This window comes from Rhopilema esculentum, unplaced genomic scaffold (assembly GCF_057945365.1).
Source record: "Rhopilema esculentum isolate cy_ngs unplaced genomic scaffold, ASM5794536v1 HiC_scaffold_34, whole genome shotgun sequence".
Lineage (NCBI taxonomy): Eukaryota > Metazoa > Cnidaria > Scyphozoa > Rhizostomeae > Rhizostomatidae > Rhopilema > Rhopilema esculentum.
Window position 1 is genome coordinate 910,565 of NW_028300845.1, and position 14,257 is coordinate 924,821.

Consider the following 14,257-nt stretch of genomic DNA (forward strand, 5'->3'; position numbering starts at 1 on the left):
CTTTATGTCTTTCATATGGAATGAGATATTGCACAGAGAACATTTCAGTTTAACCCTCAAATAGTAATGAATAGCAAAGAAAAGCCTGTTGAAGCTATTCACCTTTATCCCGTCTTCTATCGCCTTTATGTTAAAATAAACGTATTACTAACTGGGAGGCCCTTGGAAAAACTGGAAGACGAGACTGTGAGCGAAAGGAGCAGAAAATATCTGCGAACACGACCTCAAGATAAGCTTAAAATACATTTCAGAATATTTTTTCTAGCCATTCTCTTGCAAACGATCAATGTAAGTAAATTGTACCAGGAAAATTTTTTTTAAAATAATTATTTATTTGTTAATTATTCTAAAAAAATTTTCCTGGTACAATTTACTTACATTGATCGTTATTAAAGTTCATCATATTGTACCGCACGCATTTTAGTATATTTATTCTCTTGCAAAAGTTCAAAACAATTTACTATTTTTAGGCACAATTCTTAAAATGGAATTCTTTACATTATGGGAACCCATAGGCCTCAAGGGCATGGGCAAATTTCAGTGCCCTTCGCACTAATAGCAGTATTCAGTAAAATTATCTCCTCTCGGTGGCCTTGTTATTTGCTTATAGCGCTGTTGAAAGAGTGTTACAGCTTTTCTGAATTTCTTTTCAAATGTTAGAACGTTGACGGCTTAATGAAATGTATATGAAGTAACTATGGCAGACTTATTACAACCACACAACCTTACATTTTACCCATGTGACTGCCTCTGGCGAAATTTATTTATTTTTGTTCTAAACAATTTTTTTTCTGCAAGAGAAACCACCCCCGACTTTGGTGAACCAAAATACCGTGGTATTCCAATAGAATTTAACCGAGAAAGCTTTGGCTGATACCCAAATCTCAATAATAAGTCTCTTTCGTAAACCGTTATTGCTAAACATTATTACTAAAATAGTTTATTAGTTGCTAATCTGTGTTAATCTTAAGAGCAAAATTTTTCTGTTTGAGATGCAATACGCTTCTATACGAACTATCCCTATCACTATACTAGCTAGCGTGTTGTACAATATCAAATAATGTAACTAGGAATCTAAGTAAAACTGTAGCAGAAAAAATAGCGAAGTTATCAACGACGTTTCAAGCATAGCCCGTTATAAAGGAATAGACCATTTCAGCTATTGGCCTTAGGCCATTTTTGGTGACCAGAAATAGAAGCAAACGTTTATCATCTACCTTTCGTTAGTCTGGTTTAGTTATCTAGGTGATTAATTACAAGCTTAAGCAAAAAAAGTTTCACAAGCAAATTCAATTCTCGCCATTGTTTCGACACTCCAACAAATGCAGTGTCCTACGCCAAGGCCTTTCTCTTCAATCAAAACTCGACAGATGAAGAGGCTGAATATCAGCATTTGGCTACTGAAGATGTTCCTGCTGATCTAGACCACACAGAAACAAAAATAACTACGTCAATTCAAATGAATATCAACTGTATCTTTAATAGCAAGCATTATATCTGCTAAGATAATTTGAAACTTTAGACTATTTTTATGACGTAACATTTAACCAATTTTTGAATATAACCAATTAGCGAAATTTTCAAACTTCTTCTAGAGACGCTAAGACTGGATAAAGAAAAATGAAAAAATGTGGCCAAATTGAAGAAATATTTAACCACAAATCAACCTCAAGTCTCCTGTTCTATGGAAAACAAAGAAAATTGATAACGTGAAAACTTGATAACCTATAGAGTTGTTAGTTTTACTAGCTTCTAAGTCAAAGATCTGTCCATAAAATATAGCTTCTGAAAGCTTTGATTCAAATAATAACTATCAATGTTTTTAATGAAGATTACCTCGCTGCTTGGGAAATCTTCTGACCTTGGCTCTAGCTCAGGATTTTAACGATTCTCGCAGAGACCTTATATCATCTGGAGAAGTGCGACAACATCCTCCTAGAATAAGAAAATGTGCTGTCTATATTTTTCCATTTTTTGAATGAATATCGTAAAAAGTGAAAAAAGGTGTAGCAAAAGGGGGTACATGGAGGGGTGCTGTATCCCCAAACTTTGGGTTTCTTGACAAATAAAGAAAAATCTCTCGACTCTAAGTAACCATCTACTGCTTCATTCATACTTTCGAACAAATTCATTCATACTATGTAACCCATCACTGCCTGAAAAGTTTCGGTGCATACGTCTTTTAGAAGTAATTGACAAAAACTCTAACTCGAGCACTGTTTTGGAAAATTAACAGCTTCCTGCACGAATAGGAGCTTTACCAGTCAAATACTGCAGGCTCTGAAAAGCAAGCATAGTTACCGATCCATTTTCCGCCAGCATCAATCCAAGAAGAAGCATAATGACAAAGCTTCTTGGGTGAATCTGATTCCAGCCAGCTGAAAAGACAGTACAAATATTAAGGAAAGTATCTAATGAGGGGGTGTAGGGGGTTTGACATCCCCCAAATTTTTCATTAGTTGGTAGGTAAAATCTTTTTGATCAGCAAAATCATACACAAACAAATGCAGATGGTTATAAAAAGATAACTTTTGGTGGATAGAGATCAGCAAGATTGTCTCAATAAATTAAATCAACAAATGATAAACTTGACAAAAAAAGAGCTTTATACTTTTCTATTCACCTTCCTTTGTCCCAAGATTCACCACTGTTTGGGTATACAACTTTGACCTTGTCCTCTGCAATATGCTTCTTCTGCAAACCTCTAAGTAGAGGCTAATTATACCAAAGTAAAAACATTGATCAATAAAACACAATACAAATCAACAATACTACAATAACCAAGCAACAGCTTCCATTACGAAAAATTCTTTGACAGTACAATATTTGAAAATGGCTTTGATAAAAGCAAACATTTTACAACAAATTAAGAAGTTTTTCGTCTGATACTCATCACTGTATAACAAGGGCCAGGAAGTACGCGATAGAAAATATATACCCAGTTCTGGATCGAAATCGACCAATCAAAAAAACGCAAGCACATGACCGATATAGTTGTCCAATCTAATCTGTAACATCTAAGACTTTTCGAGCTGCAACGTCATCAGCATATGTAAATTGTTGAGAAATATTTAGAACTTAAATTCAAAAACTCTTTATCTACTAAATATAAGGTTAAGAAATTTGGAAATTCTACTTACCTCTATATATTCAGGTTTGGTACAATTGATTCCAACACCAAAAACCTAAAACAACTATGAAGTATTAGAAAACATTGGCCATGAGATGGTAAAATTTCTATAGTGAAGTAGAAATGCTTTAGATAATATTCGTTAGTTCCCTGCTTTCAGTTATAACTTCTGAACAAGAAAACCCATCAATGTTATTTCTAAAATGTCAACTAGCCGAAGAAAGACTGCGGATTGGAGGAGAATGAGGAGTTCTATGCATGCTTCTGACGGCAAGACAATAGTCATGCTTTCTTCAAGAACTTTTTGATTTCAAGTAACAGTCAAGTAGTCAGTGTTTTGTGAAACTTTCGATGAAAAATTGTCCTTTTCTCTAGAGGATGCTTTAGTGACATCTAACCTGGGTGTCGAATGAAAGGGCAAATTCCCTAAAAGTTCGTATCACACCTTTGAATCTGTCTATTAAATAATTTTTTCAAATTCATACAACATAATAAAGCATTGAGATGCATCAACGAATTCTCGAGAAACAAAGCCGTTTCAAAATAAGGAAGTAAATTACATTCACAAGGTAGAAAATTGGCTGTACCTGATCAAAGGAAGAAAGCGACGAAACTGCTTCAGTGAACTTTTCCCCGTGACATAGCGTCTGTTCGTCCTAAAACAAACAATAGCAAAAAACTTTTAAGAAAACGAAACTTTCAACTCTATCATCGACATTTTTACTGCCTAATTATATCCGCTTAACATTTTATCAAAGCAGAATGTTGTCATGTTTTTTATATAAGAGTTCATATAACGTCCATTCAAAAAAGAAGAAATTGAAAAACTGTCAAATCAAAAACGAGACCTTGCATGAAAATGATATCCATGCTTTTGTACTTGGAAAACTTTTTAATAAGTCGCACAGTGCTAAGGCCTCCTTCTAGAAGACAAAAACAGCGTTAGAATAACTCATTAAATGGTACATTGTCATTTTCCAAAGATCCAATAATATGCTAAATAATATGATTCAATAATATGCTATAATATGATAACAAATCTTTTCATTTAGATTGCCACTTGAATGGAAAGGCTTGCACCAATTACTTTGCAGCAAATCCAGAAAGAGAAAGGGTGAGATCTTTGAAAAAGATGATTAGTCAGTTTTTTTGTTTTCATAACAGTAGGTTTAGACGACAGACTAAAGCATATTAAAGCAAAGATGGAACTTAATGTAGGCTGCTCGAATTTCAACAAACTTTGATTGCTGAATGATGATACTTTGAACATGAAACAATAAAGCATTTGCAGTAGTTCTGAGATCTACTATTAGTGCTAAGGGTGATTGGACCAACTTGAAAGACATTTAGAAATATAGCCAGACTCACCAAAGCAGGAATCGTCTCAATTGCCAGTAGATCAACGCCAGCTTCCACCAACGCAACCATTCGAGGGCGATGCCATTCTATAAGTTCCTGAAGTAGAGAACAATTAAAATGTTTTTAGCAAACAGCTTGTATTATATTCAATGGATACTAAGAGCTTTTTCAAATCCCATGTTCTAAATAAATACTGTCTTTATCAAAAGGAGAATCTTTCCTACATTTTAAATAGTAAATACAATTGGCCTAATAAAGAGAGCGACAGGCAACAGCCTTGTAAACTTAGAGCACTTTTGTTCAGTATAAAGACAGGGATAAAAAGACTATATAAAAAAAGTTAGAGCATTTGAAAGTTGTTGAAAAACGGAGATTTAAAAATCTAAATTGGATGAAACTAATACAAATTAAATGCAAACAATTAAACGGTCTGGTTGATCACCATTGAATGTAGCCAGAAAACAGTAACTATTTACCAGCCTATTATACAGTGAAAAACTATACTGTTTAAAATTTTCGCCTGTAGTTTTAGGTGTAAGACTCAAATTAACTGAAAACTCTAAATTTTCTATGAACACTTTTCTTACGACATGAAAAAGACAAACAAAGATACTGTTCGTCTAAGCTTCTAATAAATAGCCTATGTTGATACTCTGTTGGTTCACGCTGAACCGAACCAAACAAAAGGAGACCAATTCACCATATTTGATTACAAAGATAAAGAAGATTGAGAGTACATGGCAATGAATTGATTGGAGAAACAAACATCCAAATGACTGTTCCATTTTTGACGATGCATTCCGGACAAAATAGTAAAGAGTCTTCAAGAAAAGTTGATGTTCTCTCTTCCCTTTGAAAAACGATTTTTCCTCTTCCTCGTATTCAATGTTGTATGCGTGTTTTGAAGCACAAATGATACAATTACTAATCCGGCATTGATTCGGGTGGAAGAGGGATTCGAATTTCAAGGGGTAACGTAAAGGAGAACATTGCAAAAATTGCATTCTGTCTTCGCAATTTTTTCCGAGATTGTAGAAACAAACGCCAGCGAAGAACACTTTCAAATAAGAATCCAGCTTGCCTGCTAAACCATCACATTTGTGAGCGATTAAAGTTAATAGAGAGATACTAAAGTGTCTTAAGCCATCTCCCATTTACAGCTGGCCAGTCCACTAATGAAATACCTCTTACATGTTTATTGGTTGGCCAATAGTTGATTGAAAGAAGGCTTAAGCCACTTCATTATCCGTCGATTGCCCTTAATTGGCTACATTTTATCGAATGGCCGAAGAATGAGCTTCATATCAGTTAATAGCGAGCAGTGTTGTTTTTTGCTTGATACCTTATGAGTAACATTCAATGAATCAAATTCACCTCAAGAGACATGCTGTCTACATACTTCCCATTGTATTCAGAACAATCATGTTGACATGCACCATAAGGTCCAACGGATCCAGCTACCAAAGGGAATCTTCTCAAAGCTACGAAAAAATCACAAGAATTACAAACAGCAAAATACAGTTTATTGTATGCAACAAGTTGCAACCCCAAATTTCATGCTTAATGCGATCATCAGGCAACTTCATAAACAGTTAGACAAATTGCTCAAAATAAAATCATAATAATCATGAGCAACAAAAAATGCTTAAAAGAAAACACTTTAACAATTTAAAATGCAACCTGAAAGCAATCAAATAGTGATAATTTTATTAAGCAGCTGAGAAAAGAAAAAGCTTCACAGACCTTTTTTAAAGCCTGATAAATCTTCTTTGCATGTATTACCTCGCCTGTAAAAAATGATTCAGGTTTAAAACTGAGCTTCTGTTGGCAAATTTTTTTGCAAAATCAAAAATTTGTTTTGTTCTTTAAACCCTATGCATTGCTGAATATAAGTCAACAAATTATTATTTTCTGCCAAACAAAAAAACTTTAAGATGCAGTACAGGTTTCAGGCTAGAAACCATTACTGATGTGCATTAACTGCTGCAACTCAATAAAATATCAAAACAGAATACACAAATCAACAAAGCAAAATTCCTGTGAATGAAAAAAGCTAAATTTACATTGTTTTTTTCAAAAGGTAGAGATATAATTTTTTGAGTTCATCATAGATCTACCATGTTTGTACTCTATCATGCATAAATCTTAAAGATAGACAAGAAATAGTGCCCTGTGTTAAGCAATAAGAGGATCAGGTCCAGTAATACCAGAACTCTTCACAAGCATCTTTGGCAACAGTTACAGACAATTTTATGTAACCAAGTGCTTCTTCTCTTGAGCAATTCCCAAATTTCATTAATGAAGGAACACTTGTCTGTGAAATAAAATAATTTCCATATTTAACAATGGTTACTGTCAACAAGCCTTTTTCAGACAGTAGCACAGGCATGGGGAATGGAGAGTCCAAAGTCCTCTCATTTGAATAATATAGCCCTTCCCATTGTGGGAACAGGAGTAGACAGATCCATTATATCACAGTGCCGCTGAAAGACACTTTATTACAATCTCAACAATAACGTTATTTATTCCAATAAGGGCACTATCTCCTTTTTGGGGTACATAGGGTATGAATACTGCACACAGTGCATGGTTTTCCTTAGGGCTGTGTACATCAATGGTTGCAGTGAACGTCCTAATGTTATTTCTCAGAATTCATCCTAAATCTACTCATCAAACAAACTTTCAACTGTACATCAAAAACAACAAACTAAAAACACATTTGAAAGCCATCATCATCATCTTTATACTCTTTCTCTGGATGATTGTAAGCTGTTTAATATTATTAATATATCATTAGAAATATCAACATTCATCATTTGTAGCCAAAAAGGTAACTTTTCTGTCAGGATTAACACTCTATCAAGTACACTCTGTCATTGGTTCATTGTTCTGATCAATGAACTCTTTGCATAAAAATTTGTGAGTCCAGTATATTATCTTTACATGTACTGTTTGGATGAGTGATGAAAGTTACTGACATGAACTCTTACAAAATTGTCAAATTTGAAAACTATTATACTAAAAGGATAAAGAGTTACTTGCAAATGTCAAATACGTTGCCTGAAATTTAAATACATATAAGTTTTATTGGAAAATTTCTATGAAACAGATCAGATAAATAATTTACCTGGTAGGAAGAAGTTATTAACACATCTGAACCAGCCTCCAGGTACCTAAAAGTCAAGAAAATAAAAGTGTACATTAAAAATAATTTTTGAGAAGCAAAATTAGTTTGCTAAATAAGGAAAACAATGACTTAACAATTCTTTAATTTCTTTCAATACATATCAACTATCAAAATGTAACAAAAATTGTTTGAATACAGCACTCAGAGAAAGCTGGGACTTTGTGGCATCATCCATTAAATCAAGGTGGGAAAACACAGTTCTGTGCAATAAATGTGTAGAGGGGCCACAGAGGCTCAATTGCTGCAAAATGACTCAAGGCTAATGACAAAATGAAAATATTTTTCAAAAAAGAATGAAATCTAAATAAAGATTCAAAAAGCAAAGAGACTTTTAGCCATTTGATTTGGCATGAAACAAACAAGTAAACTGAATCCAAAATATGCTAATCCGATAGCCATTAAAATTACCTCTTATGAACTTCTTTTATTGAACTTGGAGAGTTCATTAAAATTCTTGCACTCCACAATGGATCATTCTAAACCACCAGAAAGTAAAATAACTGTATAAGGACTTATAATTAACAAGGCCTTTGAAACCAAGTGCATGGTGCCTTAAGGGGGAGCAGGCAGAGATTGCCCCATGGTCTAAACTTGTTTAAACATAACAGAAGTATGCCTCAAAATAGCAAAATTTTGCAAATGATTGCAAGAAAATGAATGGCATGGCAAAATGAATGAATGGCGTTATGTGCAATTTTTTCTCTGGGCTTGGATAGTTTACAATGAAAAGGCTAAAATCATGAAAAGTTTTTGATTTAGTCCTTGAATTTCAAGGCGTCTTCAATGCCTAAGAGCCCTCGCTCCATCCTACAGTGCTCATATTTATGCACTTAAATTAATTTGAAATAAAGTCAGTATATCAGTCTTGGAATATACAGTATTTTCATGAAATGCCAAATATTATATTTTCTCATTTTCATCCATTGTTTCACCATGACCTGGCTTTGATTTTTCATGAGCCCAAATAAGGTCTTTTATTCTAGCATTTGAGCATTTGAAAGTTAGCTAATTTTTAAGAATACAGGTAACTTTTTTAGAAAGTAATTAAAACACCCGATGTATAAAAAAATTATTGAAAATGGTATTCAAATTTACGTCTATGTTAAAACCAATCTTTGGGAGTTCTGTGGCAAGACCACCATCTAATATTGTAATACCTGAAAGCAAATAAAGTAAACATGTAATATTGCAAATGACATTGTGTTTTCTTCAATTGTGAAACTCAAAAAGAATATTCTGCTATGTTCTGCTCTACTTTACTGTCCCTCTGGCTATCAGACTCAAAGCTACCACACTTCTTTCACATCAGATACATAAAAATAACTATACATAGTACAAACTTATACTTAGATTTGGCTGATCATTACAATATTGTACTAATTATTAATCAATTTGTTAATGCTGATTATTATAGCTTATTGTGTTTTAGTTCAAGGTATTTTGTTCTTAACACAAATCTGATTAGACATACAATAACAACTCTTATACGGTTTAAGTTGTTAGTTGATATATTTCTAGTGTGAATTGCTGTGAGTCTAAAGTCTTGATCTTGTAGAGCCAGCAGCCAGAGCCGCAAAACTTATCGAACCAAAACTGGATAGTTTATGGAGAATCACGAGTTAGCAATAAAATAAATTATTGATTAAAGGTGAAATGAAGGCGTTATTTTTGGTTTTATAATTTGACTTTCACTTACCGTCTTCAGTAAAACTTTTCGTTGCTTCCATTTTCGATATTATCGTTGCTGTTGTCGTTGCTGTTGCATCCTCCTTTCTTGTTTTGTTGTTGTCGTTGTATACATTTACCACAGACAGATAAAAATTGCAATATCATGACATATATGAATGTAAAATCGGTTCTATTTCAGTAAAGGTCAGTAAAAGACAGGTAGGTTGAAATGTGTGAATTCTTTTTCGTTATCATCTGATCGTAATCAAGCTGACAATAATGAACAGTGTTACGTGAGCTGGGATGGCTACAGACCTGTCATTGTCATTTGTCAACCTAAAATTTTCAAAACCTGGAGATTTCAGATTTTTTGTTGAGAAAAACAGAGAGATTTGGCCAAAACAGGGATATCCCTGGAATTTGTTGAATTTATAAACAATATACCTGTCAAAAAGCCATGTTGGACAAACAGTTAATGGCAACAATTATCATGGGTTGGTTTTTAACGTTTTCGATCATTTGTAAACACTACCAAAAAAGTTTGTCACGAAGAAAGTAATTTCAACCATTGTTGTTTCAAGAAAACCTCTGCTGAAAACAGGGAGAAAATCGTAAAAAGCCTGGAGACCAGAAGAAAGCAAGCAAAACCTGGAACCTCCCAGCAAAACCGGGAGAGTTGACAGGTCTGTGGCTACAGGAGTGTATTTTGACATTTTTTCACACATGTAAAGGGAAGGTTCATGAGCTTATATGTAGCTAGGACCTAGCAAGGGAAAAGGAGAAAGGATTAGGAAGCAAGAGAGGAAAGATCAAGTTTTTGTTAAATTTTGTTTTGAATTATGACAGGTTGTAAGAATCTGGGAAACAGGAAGGGGGTAGGGCATTCCAACGTTTATAAGATCTAGGGAGGAAGGAAGAGTTGTGGGATTAAGTTTGAGCGTTTGGCAATGAGACTTGGAAAGGGTGTGCACTAGAAGGTGTCTGGTATTTTGTTTATGTCTCAGAGGACCTGGAAACATTTCTCTGATCTCCAGAGAGCCAGGATTCATTTCATGTCAAATGTACGCCGAAGGTCCACTGAGTCATTTGTTCAGGAATGCGAAAAATATGAGCTGTAAGTGAAGCTGTAAACATTCTCTGTTCCGGGCAATTTTTTATCTTAGTATCTGCCAAAGATGGATCACAGGATCAAAAATTTTCATGTTGTTTGGGTCGTCAGGCAGCAAATAACTCCATTTTCAAAATTTAGCTTCTCAGCGGCGAAATTCCGGTCAAGTCTAAAGATATATCTAAATATTCAAAACAAAGTAACTCAGGGCCGAACAGTCTAAACAATATGAAGTTCTCAATATAAACTAATTTCAAGATGAAGATATCAAATCTGAAGTGCGTGTTTTAGAAAGATCTGTAGATAGCGAGATACAGAATTGATGATATCAACCTAGAACGGTGAATTGTACACCAGACAGGGATAATTGATTAATGGAGAAAATTACTCTTTATTTTATTCTTTTTCATGTTAACTGGCTTCATGTTTAGCATGCCAACTTACAAAAAATTTAACATACCCCAGAAATTCTTTTAATGGATTCCACACAGAACGCCAAAAAACCTTAGTGAATGCTGAAGATCTTCGGGTTTAAGCACAAAGAATGCACCCTGGCCTTGGAGCAGTTGCCATACTCCAGCGACAAAGGGATTGGAGACTTAAAATTTTGAGAGTTTTGATGATGAGAAGAATCCATGTGCTCTAGAAAGGAACCCAAGTTTTTTAGAGGAGTGTTTAGTGATTGAAGAAATGTGAGATTTCAAATTAAGTTTAGAAGATACAGAAAGGCCTAGTTGTATGACTGTAGTTTTAAAGTCTAAGAGTGACTTTAAAAGCTAAATATTGAGAAGATCTCTTTATTTAGTATAAGAAGATTGATTTGAACTTGTGCACTTATATGTTACAGGTCCTAAAATTGATTTTCAATGGGACTAATGAATTTATAGCAAAACATTTTGGTCATTATCAAGACACCTGCGTGGAATTCATGTAAACCTCACACCGGATATTGGCAAGTAAATTACGAGCTTGCCCAGAAGGTTCTACATTGTAATGGAAACGTCAAAACATTGTTTCGTCAATATCAACATCAAAAGGAAACTATCAATCGCTATTTTTGCAAACAATGGCTGTTTATATGTCATAAACCGTTCCAAAAACGGGTAGCAAATCCATTATCCTTTACACCAACACATTAACTTTTCTTAAATTTATGCCAGTATGCCAAGGAAACTGTGAAGTCCATCTCTGGAGTAAGTTGTATGGATTCCGCCCTGGCAAAGGGGGTAAGCCCACCCCCCCTTGCATTTCTCTTCTGATAAGAAAGTACTTTTTATGAATAACCTGATGTGTGATAGGTAAATGTATTTTAAGGTATGTATGATAACTTAGGGAGAATTAACTTCTAGAATTTACTTCGATTGAATTTGATTTACTTTTGCAGGACACAAAACAGCTTGTGGAAAATGAGCAAATTCTTGAAAGCTGTATCTCAAATTCTCAGCGGCAACAAACTTACCAGATCTGACCCATTTATTAATGGGACATGGATGAAATGCAAGAAGACTTTTCCAGTGTATTCTCCATCGACTGGTGAGCATCTTATTGATGTTGGCGATGTTGAAGAAGAAAATGTCCAGCTTGCAATCAACGCAGCAGCTAATTCTTTAAAGGACTGGAGCATGCTAAGTGCAAAAGAGCGTGGAGCTCACTTGAATATGTTCCATGAAAATGTTATGAGCCACAAAGAGCCATTGGCACAGATCATGTCAGCAGAATGTGGTAAAACCATCAAGGAGACAAAGCTGGAAGTTGATTATGGTGCTTCATTTTTGCAGTGGTTTGGTGAAGAATCCAAGAGAATATATGGTGATTTGATTCCAGCTGCAAACAACAAGAACAGAAGATTTGTTTTGAAAAGGCCAGTTGGTGTTGTAGGGCTTATTACTCCATGGAACTTTCCATTGGCAATGATTACCAGAAAACTAGGAGCTGCCATGGCTGCTGGTTGTACTTCAGTTATTAAACCATCAGAGGAAACTCCATTAACAGCCTTAGCTTTGGCTGCCATTGCAGAGGAAAGTGGCATTCCACCTGGTGTTGTCAATGTACTTACATGTTCAAGGGAAAGCACCCCAATGGTAGGAGATCAACTTTGTGATAGTCAGACAGTACGCAAGATTTCTTTTACTGGTTCTACAGCAATTGGTAAGCTCCTTCTTAAGAAATCAGCTTCCAATGTCAAACGATTGTCATTGGAACTTGGTGGAAATGCCCCTTTCATCATATTCAACTCTGCAGATATCAGCCAGGTTGTCAATGCAGCACTTTTAGCCAAATTTAGAGGTAATGGTCAAACATGTATTGCTGCTAATCGCTTTCTTGTCCAAGAGGAAATTCATCCAAAGTTTATTGAAGAAATGAAAAAAGCTGTGAACAGCCTTGTTGTGGGTGATCCGTTTGATCAAGATACAAATGTCAGCTCACTGATAAATGAAGCAGCTTTAAAAAAGGTGGAGACTCATGTCCAGGATGCAATCAGTAAAGGGGCGCTGCCGCTTGTTGGCTGTGAACGACATCGTCTAGGCCCAAACTTTTACAAACCCAGTATTATTGATGGCTGTGATGAGACAATGCTTGTCATGAAAGAAGAAACTTTTGGGCCAGTTATATCTGTAATGAAGTTTAATTCTGAAGAAGATGCTATCGGCTTTGCAAATAGCTCACAAAATGGTCTGGCAGGTTATGTTTTTTCACAAAACATGGATCAAGTTTTCAGGTTGTCTGAAAACATTGAAGTAGGGATGTTGGGAATAAATGATAGTGCTATTTCAAGTGAAATGATTCCATTTGGTGGAATCAAAGAGTCAGGCATTGGCCGGGAAGGATCAAAGTATGGTATAGATGAATATCTCGACTTAAAGTTTGTCTCTCTTGGAGGACTGAAATAGGTAGTCCAAAATTTTTTTGATCCTATTTTCTAATATTTGTATACCCCTTTTGATAATGACCCTTTCCTATTCTCACCCCTTATTTGAATATGTTGCCATCAGTATTCTAATTTGAATATTTCTTTAAAAAGTCATTTGGTCAAACTTTGAGACAGTATCCCAAATACAGAAATTCACATCTCTTAAAATTAATGCATAGTTGTTATAATACTAAACAAAATGGTTCACCATTTTGAAAATGCCTACAATGCATGCATTTTTTATCATAAAGTAAATATAGTAATGTTAATTGTAATGGAATATTCCTGGCTGTGATATAATGCCAATATAAAATTATAACTTGCCATGCTTAAAAGTGAGCAATTAAAGTCTTTTCTCTCACTGGTGATGCCTATGTACTTTGGTGCAAAATCTCACACCTCCATTGACTCCAAATCATGGCTATTTAGGTGTAGTTTTCATGGCTATGAAAATTGCAAACAATAAAGAAAGCCTTCATGAAAGGGGTGATTGATATTGCTCTTGTGGTTTAGCAGGTAAGGTATTAGACTTATTCACAAATGGTCACAAATGGTACCTTTTTTACCTAGTATAATTAGGTAAACTGCCTGTAATTATGAGCCCTGTCTGTTGCTGCATCCTGCTACATACCCTTGAATATTTTTCTATAGGAAATAGAAGTCTGTTCTATCAAAAAGCTCAGAAAATTCACTGTCTTGTCACATTACACCTCAGGCTAATCTCAGACTCTGAACTGTCTTGTCTATCTTTTTATTTGAACATGGTATCAGCATCAATGATAAGATAGAAATTGGATGTGAAAATGCTGGTGGAGAATAAAATTTTGATAATGACCCATTTACAAGTTGGTTAAAAAGATTTACAAGAATCTGACATTTAAAGTGCTGCATGGG

At 34.8% G+C, this 14,257-nt stretch overlaps 1 protein-coding gene and 1 pseudogene across 4 annotated transcripts; one reads left to right on the top strand and one right to left on the bottom strand.

Moving 5' to 3' along the window:
- Nucleotides 1-445: 445 nt before the first annotated feature.
- Nucleotides 446-9,413, bottom strand: LOC148957312 (uncharacterized). 3 transcript variants are annotated; one of them, XM_089115574.1, is made up of 15 exons: nt 9,373-9,413; nt 8,772-8,833; nt 8,085-8,152; nt 7,617-7,662; nt 6,697-6,803; nt 6,233-6,276; nt 5,864-5,970; nt 4,499-4,585; nt 3,979-4,050; nt 3,718-3,786; nt 3,141-3,185; nt 2,624-2,715; nt 2,302-2,378; nt 1,837-1,935; nt 446-1,420 (listed from the first exon to the last, which is right to left on the bottom strand). In XM_089115574.1, exons 1-14 carry the CDS (start codon nt 9,401-9,403, stop codon nt 1,874-1,876), a joined length of 969 nt encoding a protein of 322 aa, XP_088971700.1. In that variant the 5' UTR covers nt 9,404-9,413; the 3' UTR covers nt 446-1,420; nt 1,837-1,873. The 3 variants fall into 3 exon arrangements, 2 of the variants coding, with proteins under 2 accessions (XP_088971700.1, XP_088971699.1); XM_089115573.1 differs by having other exon boundaries at nt 3,979-4,053; XR_016145251.1 differs by lacking the exon at nt 446-1,420 and having other exon boundaries at nt 1,874-1,935; nt 2,612-2,715; nt 3,979-4,053.
- A 36-nt stretch (nt 9,414-9,449) lies between these two features.
- Nucleotides 9,450-14,130, top strand: LOC135684753 (succinate-semialdehyde dehydrogenase, mitochondrial pseudogene; annotated as a pseudogene). The gene is made up of 2 exons (XR_016145250.1): nt 9,450-9,563; nt 11,837-14,130. The product of XR_016145250.1 is annotated as a succinate-semialdehyde dehydrogenase, mitochondrial pseudogene (transcript).
- Nucleotides 14,131-14,257: the final 127 nt, after the last annotated feature.

Coding starts and splice junctions, on each gene's coding strand:
- LOC148957312 (XM_089115573.1), bottom strand. CDS start 9,403: ATGGAAGCAACGAAAAGTTTTACTGAAGACG. Junction 7,663..8,084: donor ATAAAAGAAGTTCATAAGAG/GTAATTTTAATG, acceptor CTTGACTTTTAG/GTACCTGGAGGCTGGTTCAG. Junction 2,716..3,140: donor CCAAACCTGAATATATAGAG/GTAAGTAGAATT, acceptor TGGTATAATTAG/CCTCTACTTAGAGGTTTGCA.